Below are 17,125 nucleotides of genomic sequence, written 5' to 3'. Positions count from 1 at the left end.
GGCTTGATTGAATGCAGAAAAATACACAGTTTATGCATTCAGCAAATACATTTTCTGTTGGGCGTTGGACCTTGTTGGGAAACAAAGTACTACATCGCAGATCTGGAGCCATTTCCATTCATGTCACCAATCCACATTTGTACAAGTTCCCGTAATTGCAAACCTGGCTGGTCAGGTTTGGTGAGTCTTTCTCCAAACTGACCAAATACAAACGAACTAGACATCGATAAATTAAATATGTTAAAAATAAAGGTGGCAATGATTCCTATTTCAAGGGGAGTACATGCAGATGAGGAGTGGGCGACTGCAAAATTTTAATATAATTATATTTAAAATGAATGCACAGTCGATTACGTTAAAGCCCCTCCCCTTCCATTCTATCATCCTCTCAGGTATACCCAGCGCTCACTCAAGGTTATCAAAGCTAGTAAAACGCTTGTCTCACTGACTACGTTTACATGCTGTTAAAATTCGGGTTATGGTCGGGTTAAGGTCACTATTTGGGTTTCTGAAACATTCGGGATAACCCGTTTACATGCGTGAGCAGAGAGAGTTACCAATCCCGATGTAAACGGCGACGCACGGTTAGCGTCTGGACGTACGGACAACAAGACGCAATATGCGTCATTTCCGATTCTTCTTCCTGTATCCAAAGACAACAACAACAGCAGCAGCAGCAGGCGGATAATGAATAGTTTGGGGCAGATAGCGATAGTCTTTGTTTGCGCTTTGGCGCTGGTACTGATCCACCAGCAGCACTTGACACTACGGTGCCTCTATACTGCACGTGGGGTTTTTTTATGCACCGTCTCTACTCAAAAGACCAAGATTCCTTGCGAATAGAACATGCGCAGAACACACATTTTGATGGGGATATGCCGAAACGCGTTTACAAGACCAAGTTATTGCTCACGATGAAGCGGTCCATTACCTCATATTTTAGCAAAAATGCCTCAATGACTGCGTTTACATGCAGCCAATAACCCGTTCAAAACCGGGATATTAGCAATAACCCGGTCACGCACGGCCATGTAAACACCGGCAAAAACCCGGATATGCTCATATCCCGGTTTTTAAAAACCGGGATATTATACCTGGGGTACCCCTTTTCTAACCCGAATATTTGGTCTTGTAAACGCGTTTCGGCATATCCCCATCAAAATGTGTGTTCTGCGCATGTTCTATTCGCAAGGAATCTTGGTCTTTTGAGTAGAGACGGCGCATAAAAAAACCCCGCGTGCAGTATAGAGGCACAGTAGTGTCAAGTGCTGCTGGTGGATCAGTACCAGCGCCAAAGCGCAAACAAAGACTATCGCTATCTGCCCCAAACTATTCATTATCCGCCTGCTGCTGCTGCTGTTGTTGTTGTCTTTGGATACAGGAAGAAGAATTGGAAATGACGCATATTGCGTCTTGTTGTCCGTACGTCCAGACGCTAACCGTGCGTCCCCGTTTACATCGGGATTGGTGCTCACGCATGTAAACGGGTTATCCCGAATGTTTCAGAAACCCAAATAGTGACCTTAACCTGACCATAACCCGAATTTTAACAGCATGTAAACGTAGTCAATGTCTAAAGACAGTACCTCAGCCGAAGGAGTGACTGTAGATTCAGACAAAGAGCAAGAAAATGAGTAGGCAAGTGAAGGGCCAACTCCTGCAGCTAAAAAGAAATGTGTAAAATTCCATACTGAATGGCTGTGAGAATTTCTATGGCTAAGGTACAAAAAAAGAGAGAAATGAAATTAATATTGTACACAGTTAGGAACTAGCGCAGGAAACACAAAATTTGCAAAAGGGTGTTCAAACTTTAAACACGAAACTATAAAGCTCCACAATGAAAGCATAAATCCACAATGAAAGCATTCCATCAACATGTTTCCTGCCACACTAGAGGAGACAAAACTTTGGATCATGTTTACACAAACATTGATGGAGCTTACACTGCAGGGTTTCCCAGACATTCATTAATTTGTGGCGGCCAATATCAACGCTGACCGCCACGGATTGATTCAGATTTTTAAACTATTTAATATGGGTACAATTGTATTTTATTGTAGAGCTGCGCGCTGCATGCTTCCTCCCTCTCACAAACTGACAACGGAGGCACGCACGACTAGCCCCTCCTGTTCGAAAACGATCTGAATCAAAACACGAGCATGTGTTAGTTAGAGGACGGATCACCGGTGCTTAATGCTTATTCCCCCAGCGAAGATTCCAGAATCAATCTGGAGTTGAATGGTTAGTAATGAACAGTGTTGCTCAACATAACTCTGAGAAGTTAGTCTATGTTAAGCGCTGTCACGTTTCCATTACAGATTCACGCAAAACTTTTGTGTTTTTTTTCTTCTAAATATCGATAAACAACTATTGCGAAATGACGGCGTTTCCATTAACCGATGTTATGCGACTAAAACGTCATTTTTTTCCTCTCGCGATCAGTGATTTCCAAAATTATGTCAACAGATGTTGGTAGGTTTATATATATCACAGCCACCAGGCTAGACATTATATTATTATTATCTCCAGGTTCAGGTTGGTGTGTGTTGGTTTTTGTCCACCTCAATCTCCAGGTCTGTGTGTGTGTGCGTGCGTGCGTGCGTGCGTGTGTGTGTGTCAGAGTCTGTGTGTGTCCACCTCCAGGTCCAGTTTGGTGTGTGTGTGAGCCTGTGTGTGTCTGAGTCTGTGTGTGAGTGAGTCTTTTTGAATGTTTGAGTGTGTGAGCCTGTGTTTGAGTGTGTCAGTAAGTTTGAGTGTGTGTGTGTGTGTGTGTGTGTGTCCATCTCCAGGTCCAGGTTTGTGTGTGTGTGAGCAAAATTTGCAACAAGAAGTCTGTGGAGCAGTCAAAGCATAGAAAGTGTAGCAATGGCATAGCAATGTAGCAATAGCAATGTCTTTAAAGGGATAGTTCACCCAAAAATGAAAATTCTATCATCGTTTACTCACCCTCAAGTTGTTCCAAACCTGTATGAGTGTCACTAAAAATATATGATATATTTAACTTAATTTGTATATTCATTGTACATTTGTAACATTGTAGACACTGTATATCCTATACTTTTTATTTTTTATACTTTTTATATTGCACTTCTGGTCTGCATTTCATTGCCTTGTACCTTACATGTGCAATGACAATAAAGTTGAATCTAATCTAATAAAACAGACTTTGCAGAGATGTATGGCATGAAGCAAAGCCCCTCTTTCCGCCGGCTTTAATCGACAAGAGGCTGCGAGACGAGCCTCCAATATGACAGACAAAATTTAGGTCCAAGCTAATTCTTCAAAAGGAAAATAGACTTTTCATAAATCCAACATAATCAAATGACACTGCATGCACTCAATGGCGATTCATTGCAATTTTGAAAACGATTTTGTGTAGATTATAAGTGAACTATGTCAAAATAGCGGTCCTGGCAAGTAACTTTGTAGATTTAACAATTATTTATCTATATTGAATTTATACACTGGAGTACAGATGCACCGATCTACCAGACTTTTTTTTATTTATATTTTAGACTATCTTGTTCTGTGCTTGCACACAAACTGCACTGCAATCATTTTCCCAATGGCCATTTGTGTGGAAATGCTATTATGTAAATGGCCATTAACATAGGCCAGAGATGCTGAAAGACGGACACAAAGAGGAGAAAATACAGTAACAGACAGAACAAGATCACCATTCACGATGCGTAAAATATAGGAAGAAAATCCAAACATTGAAATTTATATGAATTTTATATGAAATAGCGGCGGTAACCAAGGAATCACTGTATTACTGTACCATAAGTGCTGCCTGCTGTCAGAGAGTGAAACTGCATCTCATTAAGCTTACCTACTGTTTCTGTTTCATGCAGATGTTTTATGTAGCATAATTTCAGAAAGCCAAAGTCAGGTTATTCTGTTTTTGAAATTATACAGTCTAAATGTAAATCAAACTTTGCAAATATACTCTCGAAATATTTTAACTTTAATCTTTATTCATGAAACATTCTGACTTTGTTCTCGAAACATTTCGACTTTATTTTTTTAAATATTACGACTTTAATCTCGTAATCTTATATTTATAATTTTTTTTTACATGGCACTAAAACGCTCTTGTATGGTTCGGCAAGCACTAGAACAGATTTAATATTTAAATCAGACAACGCATCTGTAAAATGAATTACTATAATTAACATGTAAAACAAACAGGGTTCGGATAATGTATGTTTTTGTTGATGGATGCACATTCTGGCTTCCCAATACATTAGAACTACAGCAATGAAAAAAAAAACGGGTGCTGATAGCGCACAGGCATAGGTGAGACCAGAACATCACACACTGATATTTGTCTTTAAACTAGACTGATGTAAGCTTTGCCAGTGTAAACATTTAAGAGCCAGAAGACACGAGTTCGTGTGCGCAGTGAGAAGATTTGTGCATGTGTTCATCTGAAGCGTGCCAACCTGTGAGTGAGTAGTATCTAACTTAAAGCCATAAAAAGTTTTAAATACGTTAAATGGTATAAGAAATGTCTTAATTATAATTTCAAGAGGTCTTACAGTTGGGGACAGAAGGACAGCTGGATTAAACTTCAAAAGGCAATGATGTCATTGAACAAATATGAGTGCTGCAGTTAAAACGCAGGGCGGATGTCTTTATTTTAATCTATCTGAAGAGAACCGACTGTCCTCAGAAATGTGTAGTTGCCATTTTTATTTGTTTAAACCTTTAATTCCTGATAAAGCAACATTTATGAGTGCAAAGTTGCTTTGTGTACAGCTGTTATCTGGGAAACTGCAATATTCCAACCACCTCATTGCAAAGAATGAATTTGCATTTCCAAAATGCCTTTCTTGCAGTTTATTTTCAGATCAATGCAAATATCAACTCATGTTTTCATGCAGCAAACAGTTGTAAATGAGAAAGAAGTTAATGTTCCTTCCAAAAATCTAAGCAATTAAGAATTTTTTTTAAATGACAATTTATATGATTAATTTATCTTTTTTTTCATAAAAATGTTCTAAAGGCTGAAATGCTGTTCCATAAGTGTTTTTTTTAATATTTTGTGTTTTATTTTTTGCAAGCCCTGATATATATTTGAAACTCTATCTTTAAATAAATTACTTATATAAAGTTCTGGACATATGGCACTCATAATCGTATTATATTGACCAAAATAATCAGGATTATGATTTTTGCCATAATTGAGCAGCCACGGCAAAAGCTGTAGTCAAGATGAAGAATAAACACAAACCTTCTTGTTCCTCCAGTTTAATTCTCCAGGTTTCTGGTTCCTCGTGTTTTATTCTCCAGGTTTCTGGTTCTTCATAATGTATTCTCCAGGTTTCTGGTTCTTCGTGGTTTATTCTCCAGGTTTCTGGTTCTTCGTGGTTTATTCTCCAGGTTTCTGGTTCTTCGTGTTTTATTCTCCAGGTTTCTGGTTCCTCATAATTTATTCTCCAGGTTTCTGGTTCCTCGTGTTTTATTCTCCAGGTTTCTGGTTCCTCGTGTTTTATTCTCCAGGTTTCTGGTTCCTCATAATTTATTCTCCAGGTTTCTGGTTCCTCGTATTTTATTCTCCAGGTTTCTGGTTCACTCGTGTTCTCTTCACTCTCTTCTTTAACAAACTCCATCTTCACAGCAGCAGATCTCAGTTCAGATGATACTCCTCCAGATATTCCTGCTTGCTTCAAAACGTAGTCAAGACTAAGGGGATAATAGGCTATTACAAGTATTTACTTACCGATTCAAAAACGGTATTTTTCTATTTACAGAAATAATTCTAAAAGCTTAGCATCCAGACAAAACAACAGAGAGCGCAGTGACGCTAATCTTCTTCCTCTGATGTTTAAAGGTGTTTGGCAAACAAACAAATGTGTTTTAGCGCCAAACGCTGGACTGGAGAGAGAAGCGACGAGAGGAGGAAAATAATAATAAGGGGAAAACTTATAGAAATTACTCGGTGCGTGCATCTTATAACGTGCGCTGTTTTCTTCTTCTTCTTCTTCTTCTTCTTCTTTATAAAAAGCACAAATAAACGAAAGGGAATTAAAATTATAATCTTTAAAATGTGATCTTAATTCAGTGGCGCAGTATTTGTTATTTAAAAAGAGCGTTAGTAATATGCTTGGGTCCACAACATTACACACACATGAAGAATTCCTATCACCACAAAACTGCTCATCCCCACAGCCATGTACAGAGGGAAAGTGAAGGCAGAAACTGATCATAACTGTGACACCTCTCATGTGCTCTGGATCCAGACTGAAGCTTGTTTAAATGCTTGATTACCCATGGCAAGAAAGGGAAACAAATAGAGACATAATTAGCATAGCTGCTGTTCCAACCAAGTAAAATTAATTTGTTTAACCCAAGCTAAAGAATGATAATGTGCATTTGATTCAGCCTTCAGGTCTGGAGAACGGGAGGCTTACAGCTCAGCCAGAGTCAACCTGCCGGACCAAACTCACACACAAACAGAGGATTGAAGAACACTTAAATTCTTTGAACACCCATCGTATGTGGCAAGGCATACAAACTATCACAGACTACAAACCACCCAGCACTATGTCTCCCTCGAGCTCCCTCGAGCTTAATCACATTTATGCTTGTTTTGATTAAAATAATAAGGAGGTGTCCTTCAAAGCTAAACTTCCACCCAATATACTGCCACTCACACTCCCCAGCTCCACTCTGCATAAGGTGAATTCACGGAAGGCAGCTGGTCCTGAGGGAATACTTGGTTATGTGCAACTGTCCCCACTAGTTTATAAAAACCTCCACCATCGCACTCACCCCATTCATTGCCAAGTGTTTTGAGAAACTGGTTATATGCCATTTAAAATACTGTCTCCCTGATACACTAGACCCATTTCAATTTGCCTATCGCCGCAATAAGTCAACAGAGGATGCCATCTCAACGGGATTGTCAGTTTGACAGTACTCTAGCCCAATGATGCTGGGGGATCCAGTGAGGGCAACAGTCATATTTCAGAGTGACCATGCCACTCTTTATCACAACCTTGCTAAAATATAGTAATGTAGTGCCAGAATGAGTGCTCATTGGCACCCCTTCAGCTGGTGACGCCCCTTGGTGACCACCTAGATCTCCGCCTAGAAACAGCACTTTTCTCAGTAATGAAAGAGGCAGGGCAGCGTTTCTATTATTTGGTTTGTGACATCCTTTAAGGCTGCTCACAGCACTTGGTCACGTGTCGCACCTGAACCATTTTTGGAACCGAAACTTAGAAATTGCTCACGGTGCTGGTTCTTTTAAAACAATAGAACCGGTTCTAAATAAGAACCAGTTCTTGGTTCCCAACCCTAATTTTAAGAAATCTTGACATACCAGAAGTGGACGTTTCTGTAGAATGACCCACCACATGCTGGTTTGTGTTTGAAGAGATATTCACTCAGCGGATCTCAGTTGAGCCAATCGTCTCTGAAAAGGACCTCAGTGGAGTCAATCCATGATGATGTGATGATTTCAACCACCTAGAAGATGTGATTAGACAAGAAATTTCTGCTGTCTGAGATCAGATGGAGAGTCAACACAGAGACATTTCCAATAAATATGGACTATAGGTTCAGACCACATTAGCTTCTGACTGATCACTTGTCGGTGCTGTTGGTTGCAGTGTGAATTCTGTGGTGCCACCTTCACAAACAGCAGAGAAAAAGAGTTCATCTATCCTTAAGAAGATCAGAGCTTCATCATACACAGAAGAGGGTTTAAGACTCAGTTCGGGGTCATATGATGTGGAGTGTTGGAGTGTTACAAGCTCTTGGTGCATAAAGAAGATCTGTAAAGTTTCAAAGACTAAAGTCTCAAATCCAAAGAGATACTCTTTATCAAAGTTAAGACTCTGCCAAGCCCCATTAAAATGGCCCATTCTAGCATGCCCCCAGATGTCTACGTCACTATTTGGAAATATTTGTGTAACAACACTCAAATGTTCAAGCAAAGAAAGAAGGCATGCTTTCATTAACCGCAGTAAGTGTTGAAGCAGTCATGTCAGGGAGATGCTGTGTGAATCTAGGAGAAAGCAAATACACTTGATTTGGCCTTCTGAAAGTAGATGCCTTTAGGAATCTTTAAGATTATTTACAACAGAACAGCAACGCATTTTATGGATGACCGTTTTGTGAACCTTGGAGAGGAGGTAATTCTGATTTTGCTACTATAATCTGACTCTCCTGAATCAGCTACTGTATTTATGTTTTATTATTAGTTTAAGTATTTGACTGTTTGCGCATTGTGTGTGTGTGTGTGTGTGTGTGTGTGTGTGTGTGTGTGTGTGTGTGTGTGTGTGAGTGAGAGAGAGAGAGAGAGAGAGAGAGAGAGAGAGAGAGAGAGAGAGAGAGAGAGAGAGACCGGGTCACTCACATCACAGTAGAGTCAGCTGTCTTAAATACGGCTTGTGTACTGCAAACACATACGAGCTTACAATCCAGTGCAAACATACAAATATTGTAACATCACTGTGAGGACGAAAACATTCCTATAAAAAAATCAAGCTTGTCCAGTGGCTTTTTACAGTGATTTAATATTTAGTGACGTTTTGACCATATGATAAAATAAAAACACTATTGCTGTGAAGATCGCTAAGTTTATTTATTCATGTTATTCATTAGCCTTGACATAATTGTATTAACAGTTCCTTGTGTGCAGAATGATTCCTGTCAGTTCACCAGTCAGTCAAACTATCTGTTCCCAAAATAAATGTACATAAAAACAACAAGTGCATCATTTCTTTTTTATTTAGTCATTCAGCATCATATGAATTCTGTAAATGACATTCAACGGCTATTTGAATTATACTTAAATATAAACATTCACTCTGTTATAAAACTAAATCATTATGCAAAGTCACACATTTGCTCTGGGAGAGTCAACAGAAACAAGAGCTGAGGTCATTCTTTGGCATCGTTTATTTTAGGGTAAATGTGTTTAAAGCTATGGAATTAACCAACTAATAAATCAAACAAAATCATATTCTGTGCATATTAATAAATGCAGTAAAAACAACAACTGTTAACAGATATAAATGCAAGTACAGGAAATATTAATGCATGTTTTTAATGCAAACTTCAGCAAACATATCTGGAACTAATGCTTCTGCTCATTTTATATTGTTGGTCTGGTTTCACTCCATGGATCTGACGGTGATATCTAGTCTCTTCCATCCTGTTCAGCTCACGTCTTGTAGATCTGATGTCATAAACAATAAAAGCAACAGCAGCCACGCCCACCAGAGCCGAGATGACCAATCGGATCACAGGTTCAATAAAACCACAACAGTGGAAGTAAGCTGAAAAAAGAGAAATTCTAAATCCGAATTGTGCATTTAACTCTTTTTCAATTAGGCTTACAGGTTTTGTGGTTTATATTTAATTATATCAAGCATTCATTGGGAAGGAAACAGCATTAGCTAGAACTGTTTAACATAATTAACACCATTCTAGACTCTTTTAAAAGCTTCAGCCTCTTCTGTAATCTCAGCTCTCATAGAAACCCTTTGTGATTATGTGATTGTTTCTCTGAGATCCTTGTTTTGTCTGGGTGTTTTATAAAGCTACAGGGCTCGTGCTCAGACACCTGTCTCACAGCTGCCGCTCGTCTGCGGTCTGCTCTCGGTTCCAGTGAAATCACAGAAAGAAATAAAAGGAAGTGCACTTATTTGCACAAACATATTTATCTTTCTATGAATGCATGAGCTGATCAAATAAACCTTGAATGCAATGTAAGAAAAAGCATCTGCCAAATGCATATATGCAATGTAAATTAACATCTTGCTGGATTGCTTAGCACTCATCAGCAGTAACATAAAGTGACACTTAAGAATATGTTTGGAAACAACTGCATGAATGTGATTTCTGACTTTCAGAGTGAAATATATTAGTTCTCACATATATTATAAGGGATGTACCTGAACACGGCTGATGGAGTTCAGTAATGTTGGCGTCCTCAGTCTGGTTGACAGTTAATGACAGAAAATTGGACCTTGATGAACTTTCTGGTGATGAAGTACATTGTGGAGATTCTGATAATGACAGATACTTTGACATCAGTCTCAACGTACACACTTCTGATCTTTATTTATAGCAGAGCCATAGCAATATCAAAATATAAATCAAATGAAGAATGGTCAAGCTAACATTTTTACCACACTCACCATAGACAGTAAGATTGAAACGCATGTAGCTGGTGTCTTTGCTGTTTATGCTGATAACTGTTACTTTATAAAGTCCAGAGTCGGTGGTTCTGGTGTTTGTGATGGTCAAAGATCCAGTCTGCTGATCCAACTTCAGTCTGTCTCTGAATCTCTCATCAGGACCATCATATGTCGAGTTGGTTTGTGAGACACTTTCGACTTCAGCGATTCTTGTGCTTCCAAACATCCATTGTATCAACAAATATTTCTGTACTTCAGAAAGATCAGTGTTTAGAGTGACAGAATCTCCCTCCATCACTGATAATGTCTTCACATCTACAGAAAAATGATTACAATAGACTATAGTTAAAGTGATTTGTATTATGCATTTTTTTGGGTGAAAATTGGATGAATTGCATTAATTAGGATGTAAGAATTTAAAGTGGTTGATATTAGACATTAAAACAATGACAGTTCAGTTTCAGGTATTTCTTCTCTCATGAAAACAGAAGTGAAACAAACAGTTGTCTGTGGATCAGACTGATTTCAAACTAAATATCAATCTTTGTTTGGATTTGCTTCCACTAGTACTCAGCTGGGGTCAAAACTACTACATTACATTTGCAAAGATATTAAAGAGATATGAAACTGATACACTTTTTTTCGTTTTATGAAAACCACAATAACACAATCGTTTATTTATAAAAATGAGTGGACCGTCATAATTAAAAAACACTCATAACTTACCAACCAGACCCCACGAGCACATAAAGAACAAGACAAAAGCATTAACCATATTCCCTGGACGTTTGTCAGCCACTTTAAAGACGCAGTAAACCTCTCTACCCGTTTACATCAACAACGATCACTTTGTCTCTTCATGTCGACAAATATTAGTAGGTGTTCCCACTGGTTGCCTAAAGAGGATGTTGTGGCAAGCTGTTCACTGAATAGGTTTTCTTACCATTTAAAATCTACGTTTTGGAGGAGTTATTTTGTACATTAAGTTCTTAAACTTAAACACCTAAAATAATAATAATAGTAATAATAATACTTACCATTGTAGTTGTGCACAATAAAACACAAAGTACAATTTTATGCATATTAAATAAAACCTACTTTTTCAAGAAATCCTCGTGTACACATTTACAAAACAGATGGACTCCTTTTCCATCACAGAAATAATCAATATCAAAATGAAATTTTTCTAAGACACTTTTAGTTGGACACATGTACAATTTTAGATATAACCTATTTTACTTCAAGCTTTTATGGTTGGTTTTATCACCCACAATGCTCTTAATATATTTATGAGGACGTAATGGTGCCCCATTGAAATGTTCTGTTTCCCACGTTCTTCAAAATATCATCCTTTATGTTCAGCAGAAGATATATGTGCAGGTGTGTAACAACATAAGGGTACAATGAAAGAGTTTTCATTTTTGGGCGAACTATCCCTTTAAGTTATTTCACACAGTGTTGCATAAGTTACTCAAAAAAAACTAACCCACTACAATTTACTAATTACTTCTTTAAAACTGTAATTTGAATACATTACTGATTACTGCATTTAAAATAGTAATGCAACATAAACTAGTTCTTCTATTATTGACTGAAAAAATGCATAAGTAGCCTGTTATTTTTATAGCCCACACTCCCAAAATCTACAAAAACTTTTTTTTTTTTTTTTGTAGAATAAAGAAAACAAATAGGGTGAGCTTTCTGCATTCAGACTCCATGAATTTCTTCCAGAAACGAGTCACTAAAATGAAAGAAAGCTTGAAGTGTCTTTATTAAATAAAGTAAGTCAAGTCGGAAACAAATACTCTGTGATAATATAATCTGCATGAATCCAACACGAGGTACATTCTCTCCCGTATGAGCTTCATGTGCACGCGCATTGATGATGACGCGGCTTAATGCAGCGGATCTCATTCTAATGAGCCTTTATATATTTACTTATTTTAGTGTTACAGTGACATAAACTTGTACACATTCACTTGTTGAAATTTTCCCAAACTATAATGCCAGACTAAAATATTTCGAGTGAAACATTTTTAAATATGATTCATACGAACTGAAATACGATCTTTAATTGCATCTAAATGTTGTACTCGTCTGCGTTTTAGCTCGCATTCTCCAGTGATTTATTAAAGGGCACACTGACGCGCAAAACACGATTTTTTTCCTTCAGGATTATTAACACTGCATTTGTAACATAACTAACGTAATTTTATTGTCATAAGTGACTGTAATACAATTACACACATTTAAAAGGTAACTCATTACTTTACTCCGTTACCAGGAAAAGTAATTAGATAATAGAAAACGCGCTTTACCCCCAAATCTGTTCCACACAATCCTGCAGCAACCACCTTTACAGTGTGCTTTTATGAGAAGAAGAAAAAACCCGGAACATTTGAAACAGTACCAAAAGAAAAAGGTGTTTAGGTGGTCTGTTTAGGTGGGAAGTCGTGGCCTAATGGTTAGAGAGTTGGACTCCCAATCGAAAGGTTGTGAGTTCGAGTCCCGGTCCGGCAGGAATTGTGGGTGGGGGGAGTGCATGTACAGTTCTCTCTCCACCTTCAATACCACGACTTAGGTGCCCTTGAGCAAGGCATCGAACCCCCAACTGCTCCCCGGGCGCCGCAGCATAAATGGCTGCCAGTGTTGGGGAGTAACTAGTTACATGTAACGGCGTTACGTAATTTAATTACAAAATTATTGTAACTGTAATTAGTTACAGTTACTACGAAAAAATGAGTAATTAAATTACAGTTACTTATGAAATTTTTAACGATTACAAAGGGGATTACATTTGAATATTTACACGCATCCACATACAGATTTAACTGATTTCTTTCCCAAATTGCACTGACTTTTCTGAGACATACCGCCCTAATAATTTCCGGGATGCGGAAATACAGTCTGGTTCGTAGAATCCAGTCATAAAAACGGAATGCCTAACGCGGACGGAATATGCCACATTTTGGATGACTAAATCAAAAGTAGGTCAGTACACTTGAATCAAAACATGACATCGACTAGTGTCTGTGAATATTAAGCCCCAAAAATGCAATATATGACTTGCACATTCTGCTGTCTGTGGAAATCAGGCGCGGACTGGACACCGGGAGAACCGGGACAATTCCCGGCGGCCTGGCAGCCGATTTTGCCCCACTATTTAATATCATTATTGTATAATTGCCTGCCGAATGAACTAAAGCGATCATTTGCGAATCCGCCATTTGATAATTAAATCTCTAATAAGTCATGAAGTGTTAGTCGTGACTCGCGCGCTCTCCGCGCCTCCGCCAAACGGTTTGGATCAGACTCAGAGTAATCAATGCGAGAGAGAGAGAAAGAGAAAGAGAAAGAGAAAGAGAAAGAGAAAGAGAAAGAGAAAGAGAAAGAGAAAGAAAGAAAGAATAGAGTGGACAGCTGGAGCAAGCAGAACTACTGTTCAGGGTTTCAGGTCAGTTTCATCTGTAAAGATGCTTTTTTGTCTTTGTTTTTTTATTTATTTAATCAAGCAGCAGCACGTTGCTCATCAGTCATTACTCAAAATACTATATAAAGGACATCATTATTATCTGTAGTAATGTTACAGTAGTAATTTAGCTGAAAAAAATTCAGATTTTTTGTATAGGTTTACGAAAATTAACGTTTTAATATTTAACTATAAATCCAGAGAAAATGGTTACTATTGTTTACCTGTGATAACCAAAAATGTAAAATTATTTTACAAATGTATTTATTTATAAATAAATACAAATCCATTTGCAAAAAAAAAAAAAAAAAAAATTACTCAAGGTTATTTTACTTTTATATAGGCTAATAAAAGCATGGTTAATTTTTGTAAGGGAAAAATATGGATTATATATAGGATTTTTCTATAAAGATATTGTAGTATTGTAGAGAGTATTGTATTGTAAAGTATAGTTTTGTTCAATCTTGAGTATTAAAGTCATGAGAGAGATGGATAACAGGGCAAAATAAAGAAACTGAAGAGAAAAATGGAAGTGAAGGTGCAGTTCAGGAGAGAACTTTTAATTATTTTGCATGTCCCCAAATTAAAGATTTAAAATAGATAAAAAATAGTTTTGTCCATGAATTTGTTTGTATGAGTTTGAATTTTCCAGTCTGAATTTTTTTCCCAGTCCGCCCCTCCTGTAAATTAATGGCAAAGACATGGTTTCATTTACTACACATAGGCCTACTGAAGCTCGCAGTGTTTTCAACCTCTGCCGCCTCAATATAGGAGTACACGAGCACATAAACATAATTCCTAAAACTGCTCTGTGTCACTTCATGTGCATTTTACTTATTTTGAGAAAACTATCATCATATACAGAGACAGCAGTTTCAAAAAACACCAATGTTTCAGGAGTTTATTACACAGAATACGTCACATGCTTATTAGATAACTGTATTTAAGTTGATGTATATGCTTTTATTTATTATTCTTAAATTTTCACAAATTTACAAAAGTAATTGAAAAAGTTACACTACTATTACATTTTAAACAGGGTAACTTGTAATCTGTAACCTATTACATTTCCAAAGTAACCTTCCCAACACTGATGGCTGCCCACTGCTCCGGGTGTGTGCTCACAGTGTGTGTGTGTGTGTTCACTGCTCTGTGTGTGTGCATTTCGGATGGGTTAAATGCAGAGCACAAATTCTGAGTATGGGTCACCATACTTGGCTGAATGTCACTTCACTTCACTTCACTTCACTTAGGAAAAGTTTTTTGCAAGCTACACTCCTAACCAGCAGGTTTCGGTGACGCATGCCAACCGCCATTAAAATCTACTCTCACAGCAATCACACTTTCAGCAATTCAGTAATAAATGCTGCGATATTCCCATCAGTTTACAGGAGCATCAAATCATCAGAAAGAGGTGAAACTTGCAAGGAGTGAGTTTATTAAAGAGGACAGAGAGAAGATGGGAGATTCAAAGCACACTAAACATACTCAAGAACAAACAGGTTGGTGATTATTATTGATTCTTCATTAATGAGGCTGATGGTTATAAAGCTTCAAGCAGATTTAGATTTTGTTTGATGTAACATGAACAATTGCTTACCCCTGCAAACAAACGTATTAGTTCTCCCTATAGAAACATGGGATTTGTGCCTATAATGTTTTAACCCTTATGCGTTGTTGGGGACGTTTTCGTCCACTAGGAGGTAAAGTTGAGTCTTATTTTGGCCACAACTTTCTCTGTGTTTGAGTTAATGGAATGATTTTTGGTGACAAATCTTATTTTGACACATATTTTGGGAAAATGCTTTGAAAATTTCAAACACTGTGGGCAAATTCACTATCCTTTGGTTTATTTTGTGGATGAAATCATCCACTAAATTAAACTGCTGTAAAAATGTATCAAATAAATATTTTTTTCTCATTTTTTTGCATAAATCTATTAATCAACCTCAGTCCTGATCAAAACTACCAAATGTTAAAAAGAAATCCAATATTTTAACTCTTTAATTACCAAGTTCATAAATGATGTCACTGATTTGAAAAAAAAAAAACCCAGCACAAAATGACTTATTTTCAATAAAAAAAGTGATTGTGGACAGGATATTTTTTTTTACCTTTTATCACAGTCTTGGGCATGTCAAAGATTAGTAACAACATTGGCTTTGATGCATTGTTAGTTTTTGTGCAGCATTAGATTTTAATTTTTTCTCCCTCATTTATTGTTTGTGGCTGTTTTTGCCCCATTGACTTCCATTATAACGACATTTTTTGATTGCAAAGCCATGACACCATATAATCATGCATTGATTGTGGTTTTCCCTTTTGGCAAGAGGTAAAAAAAAATGTTTTTTTTTACAGTTGATCACTTGGTGGGACCATTAACCCTTTAGATAGACCTGTGCAGAAAAAGGCTTAGTTTCTGGCTTGTATATGGAGTAAAACAGCAAATTATATTGTGTGTGTGTGTGTGTGTGTGTGTGTGTGTGTGTGTGTGTGTGTGTGTGTGTGTGTGTGTGTGAGAGAGAGACCTTTGTGCACTTACCTTGATATATCTAAAAAAATACAAATATGCACCTCAGCTCTCAGAACTACATGGAGTAAACAATAACAAAGTAAGTATATTTATGCACCTGCTGCCTTTTGATGGTGAGAAGCAGAGATGGCCTATGTGTGAAATGCTTGTCTTTTCTTGATGGTAAAGTGACACTTTTTGATTTTTCTGTAAAAAAATCTTTGCATCAGATTTATGAACATAATTTATTGTGAACTAAAATTTAATACCAACTTCAAATTAACTGCAGCTTACTGGAGGGTTCAAGCTGCATAATCATTTCTAAAACTTTGGTATAAGCCAAGCCCTTTCTCGTGTTGCTTGCTGCTCTTCTCTTGGTAATTCCATTCACTATACTTTCTGCAGAAGATCAATCTGTCCCTGATGTTTTTTTTGGAGAGAAGTGGCTTCTTTGCTGCCCTTCTTGACACCAGGCCATCTTCCAAAAGTTTTGGCCTCACTGTGCATGCAGATGCGCTCACACCTGCCTGCTGCCATTCCTGAGCAAGCTCTGCACTGGTGGCACTCCGATCCCACAGCTGAATCCTCTTTAGGAGACCATCCTGGCGCTTGCTGGACTTTCTTGGACGCCCTGAAGCCTTCTTTACAAGAATTGAACCTCTTTCCTTGAAGCCTTTTATTATGGCCAGGTGTGCCTTAGGCTGGCCATAATAAAAGGACACTCTAAATCTGAATAAAGTTTTATGCTGTTGTGGCAGAAGACCAAGGGTTTAAGAGACTGAACACCTAGCGTCTACACCACCCTGAAGTTTAACCAGGGACTATACAAATTTGCTCTTGAGGCAACACAGGCTCATTCACAGTGAGTAAGCAGGAGATGCGTATATATAAAAGAAAATATAAGTTTATTAAAGATAAGCACAGAGGAGACGAGCAAATTATAAAGAGTTAAGTAGTTATACAATATAATGAAATACAAGAATAGTG

The 17,125-nt window shown here is 37.6% G+C and overlaps 4 protein-coding genes across 9 annotated transcripts in view; 1 reads left to right on the top strand and 3 right to left on the bottom strand.

The window, feature by feature from the left end:
* Positions 1-17,125, bottom strand: part of LOC132158112 (gastrula zinc finger protein XlCGF57.1-like) — a 129,963-nt gene that overhangs the window by 3,839 nt on the left and 108,999 nt on the right. For 2 of the 6 annotated variants that reach the window (XM_059567425.1, XM_059567503.1), the window contains exon 1: positions 5,237-5,813. The exons of the other annotated variants lie outside the window; for them this stretch is intronic. In XM_059567425.1, the coding sequence (XP_059423408.1) occupies positions 5,237-5,615 (379 nt within the window). In that variant the 5' untranslated portion in view covers positions 5,616-5,813. Of the gene's footprint in view, positions 1-5,236; positions 5,814-17,125 lie in introns of those variants that run through there. 6 annotated transcript variants of the gene reach the window in all.
* LOC132094302 (gastrula zinc finger protein XlCGF17.1-like) overlaps positions 1-17,125 on the bottom strand; it is a 216,357-nt gene that overhangs the window by 127,107 nt on the left and 72,125 nt on the right. The gene's annotated exons all lie outside the window — the stretch shown is intronic.
* LOC132159925 (gastrula zinc finger protein XlCGF57.1-like) overlaps positions 1-17,125 on the top strand; it is a 486,703-nt gene that overhangs the window by 448,309 nt on the left and 21,269 nt on the right. The gene's annotated exons all lie outside the window — the stretch shown is intronic.
* LOC132097799 (uncharacterized) lies at positions 8,795-10,464 on the bottom strand. Its single transcript, XM_059503774.1, has 3 exons — positions 10,158-10,464; positions 9,912-10,025; positions 8,795-9,293 (listed from the first exon to the last, which is right to left on the bottom strand). The coding sequence occupies exons 1-3, from the start codon at positions 10,450-10,452 to the stop codon at positions 9,073-9,075; spliced, it is 630 nt and encodes a 209-aa protein (XP_059359757.1). The 5' UTR covers positions 10,453-10,464; the 3' UTR covers positions 8,795-9,072.

The sequence above is a fragment of the Carassius carassius genome, chromosome 1, assembly GCF_963082965.1.
Source record: "Carassius carassius chromosome 1, fCarCar2.1, whole genome shotgun sequence".
In the NCBI taxonomy this organism is placed as follows: Eukaryota; Metazoa; Chordata; class Actinopteri; order Cypriniformes; family Cyprinidae; genus Carassius; species Carassius carassius.
This window is presented reverse-complemented; position numbering and strand designations above follow the sequence as displayed.